This window comes from Diceros bicornis, chromosome X (assembly GCF_020826845.1).
Source record: "Diceros bicornis minor isolate mBicDic1 chromosome X, mDicBic1.mat.cur, whole genome shotgun sequence".
Classification (NCBI taxonomy): Eukaryota; Metazoa; Chordata; class Mammalia; order Perissodactyla; family Rhinocerotidae; genus Diceros; species Diceros bicornis.
In genome coordinates, this window is record NC_080781.1 from 23,024,116 (window position 1) to 23,027,530 (window position 3,415).

At 42.1% G+C, this 3,415-nt stretch overlaps 1 protein-coding gene across 1 annotated transcript; it reads right to left on the reverse strand.

The window, feature by feature from the left end:
- Positions 1 to 627: 627 nt before the first annotated feature.
- On the reverse strand, positions 628 to 2,979 carry PPP4R3C (protein phosphatase 4 regulatory subunit 3C). The gene is made up of 2 exons (XM_058535185.1): positions 1,483 to 2,979; positions 628 to 1,317 (listed from the first exon to the last, which is right to left on the reverse strand). The coding sequence occupies exons 1-2, from the start codon at positions 2,977 to 2,979 to the stop codon at positions 628 to 630; spliced, it is 2,187 nt and encodes a 728-aa protein (XP_058391168.1).
- Between the last annotated feature and the right edge of the window lie 436 nt (positions 2,980 to 3,415).

The window sequence follows — 3,415 nt, forward strand, 5'->3', positions numbered from 1 at the left end:
AAAAAAAAAAGGCATATTAACAACTGCACATTTTGAATCCAGCTTCCTTTTTTATTCATGAAAATACACAGTTACTTCCCTTTTATTCATGAAATAACACCAAGTTATTACCCATAAGGCTGAATTTTTGCTAAATCTTCACAGAAATATGAATAGCTTAACTTCATTTTTTATTACAGTTGACTTTGTTTTCCATATAAACATAAACATAAATTTTTATTTCAAAGAAAGCAACTGAAGGAAAGAAAACCATAGCTAGAACTGTTAGGCAAGTAATGTTATAGACTTTGCAACTGCACTGTTAAAGTCGTTTCTAAAACATACCCCTGGAACAAAACTACACTACAATTATATTATCAACCTGTCTCCTCCCCCCAAATGAAGACTTTTCTTGCTAAAAAGTTATCACTTAGGTTCTGCTTAGCTTTTTTCTTAAAAGATTCCGAGAAGTATGGTTTTTATAAAACCAAACCCTTCTAGAGGACAACACTGAGCATCTTTACTACTTATTGTATACTTATAAATTCACATGAGGAAGCTTTTGGATTCAGATTTTTCAGCTAATTGATGTTAACAAAATTTTAGTAACATAGAATTTAGTAACGTTAAGGGTCTGTCATAAAGAGCTTACGAGCTATGACGTGGTCTTTTCCCGAGGGATGCTTCCTCCTCCTCATCTTCTTCATCATCTGGATAATCCACTAAGGCAATCACCCTACTACTGCTTGGGCCGCTTGCTCCATCGCCAGCACCGGCAGAATGGGATGAAGTGAACTTGAACTCGCCAGAAGCTGTTCTTTTAGGAAGATCCACCTTGTCTTCACTTTCTTTCGGTTTTGTCGTCTCCACAAATTTATCACAAGGATCTTGAAAATCATCTTCCAATGGTGGCATATCTGCTTCTCCTTCCTCTATATTTTCTTTAAAACCCATTTCTTCCTTCACCTCCAAGACTTCGGCACTTCTGTGAAATATTTTACTATAGAGCAAAGCACGCAAATTCTTCTGTATTTGACTCTGTTTTTTTTTCTCTTCTTCATATTCCATCTTCAATCCTTTGAACGTCTTAACGTATTCAATCGGTTCAAATACCTTATAAAACTTTTCAACTACATGTGCAACAAGAGGCTTGATATTTTCCACTCTTATGTATTCGAACAGCTCAATAACAGCTGAATTCAACATATTGTACCGACTTCCCTTACCCAGAAGAGCATTTACAACTGGCTCAAAAAGATTTCCCTTGATGATGTAACGAATATAAAATTCATCTTTAAGGCCAACCATCCTTCTCATAAAGCGAACAGCACACAGGGTCAGGAAAGTGTGCTTTGACTTCATCAAGATCAAGATTCTTCTTAGCAAGTCTTTGCTCAAAACATAGTTTTTTATGTAATGTGCGTGACGTTCCACACAAAATGTGAGCAGCCCTACGATTAAGGAAAGAAGCTGTGCTGTGGAATAATTATCAAGGTGATAATTGTTGCTTTTGTCAGATCCAGCTATATTATTTTCTTCACATATATATTCTGAAGTGGTGGCCAAAAGTGGTGCTACAATGTTATTCATGCAATGTTTATAGAAGAAACTTAGAAACTCACTTTTTTCACATTTATTAGGTGACCCCAGCATGTCATCTGGATCAACCAGGGCACGAAAAAGTTCCATTAAATCAACAGCACCTCCTAGCTCAGGATCAGGATCAGAGATCACTTGTCCAACGATCAAATTAATGAAAAGGTCACCTTCTTCACTCTGCTGGGCTTCTTTCATCATAAATTCTCTTATCATGGATGCATTGTACTCTACTAGATAAGCAAATATATCAGTAGCAACTGACCTTATTTGCCAGTCACCGAGGCTCATTACAACTTTAAGAGCAGGAAGAATTCCCAATTCTGCCAGTGTTTTGAACAGCACATCTCTGCTTTCAGGTTGTAAAGTCTGAGAAAATGAACAGAATTCCTTGAAAAACAATACCAACTCACGCCGTTTGTCATCATCTGTATTCTTATCCCTTAACTGTGCAAAAACTACAGACAAAAACTCGTCATCTTCCTGCAGCATGTTGACTATCTCAACCTTGTTGAAGAAAATAAAAGCTGTAAGAGCAGAAAGCACATTCTCTTCAAAGACAGATGGCACAGGCAAAAGGATGTCGTAAACGTACTGTGCCCTGTACGTCTGATGTATTTTTCGCCTAAGTTCAGAGTCAGCTATTGGCACAACTTCCTTGAACCTTACATGCTGGGTCAAGAATTCTCTATGCCTTTGCGGCTGAGCCAAAGCAGGGTCGTATTCAAGGCATCCCACCACATCCATGATACACTCTTCAGAAAACAGGACCTCCAACAGAGATGTCTTGTTGAGGAATAAGATGCCTTTAATAATTTCATGCAAATGGTGTAAGCCTTCAGTATCCCGCAGGTTCTCACAAATGCGGAACAGCAGCAGTAGCTTTTTAATATAGTCGTCATTTTCCAAGAGCAGAGCCAGACTTTCCTTAAGAATAGGCGAGGTGAGAACCGAGGTAACTAGCTCCGCAATCTGTTCAAGTGTATTGAGCTCACAGTTCGGCAGGTCGATGACACAACCGGGTTCCAACACCTCCTCAGACTGTTCTTCTTCTGGTTCTCCAAAGATGGCCTGTGCGATTTCGGCAGTTGGGTCTTTACCTCGAACCCGGCAAATGTCTTCCCAGATCTCCTGACAACTTGTTTCATCCTGGAAACTTAACGCCATATCACGGTTGTCAGAGTCAGTCCAAACAATTAAAGTCCCTTGTTGTTTCTGAAAAGGCTCGTCTGGATTTATCTTTGATTCCAAGATCAGTGAGTCGTCCGACTCCGATCGAATGACCAGGGCCTCGCCCTGGAGCTGCTCCACGTAAGTGCACGAGATGTAGCCGGTGCCTATATCGTCCCATTGTTGCTCTTGATTCAGGACATAGACTTTTACATGGTGCTTTTTGTCAGCCATGGCGACCTCCGGTCTCGTCACCTCAGCCTCGGTCTCTTGACTTCAGCTCTGCTCGCGGCGCGGCACCTCAGGTCTGCTCTCGGCGCGCGGCACCCGCTTCGGCTTCGAGCGTGGCACGTACCAACGTCCCCGCGTACCAACGGTAGCTTACGCTGCTGTGGCAGCGACGGTGGCCCCGAGGTGGCAAGTCAAGAAAAGCGCAATCAAATATGGCAGAGTTGCAGTGGTTACGGGGACTCCGGTGGCTCGTGTTGTAGGTAAGGTTCCCCCACAGTCCCCAGCGGCTCCCGAGATCAGTAGGTTCCCCCGGATCCCGCTACCTCTCACTTCCATGTCATGCTTGCCTCCTTCCATGTTGCCACACCCCTACTCTTTCTTAATATGGGTTTAAAAAAGTGAGTCTTTGAGTCTGCTCATGGCTGTCCAGGAAAGCCTC

Excerpts from the sequence above, each read along its gene's own strand:
- PPP4R3C (XM_058535185.1), bottom strand. The coding sequence starts at position 2,979 with ATGGCTGACAAAAAGCACCATGTAAAAGTCTATGTCCTGAATCAAGAG. Across the intron at positions 1,318-1,482 it reads CTGGATCTGACAAAAGCAAC|ACCCTGTGTGCTGTTCGCTT; the intron begins AATTATCACCTT and ends CACACTTTCCTG.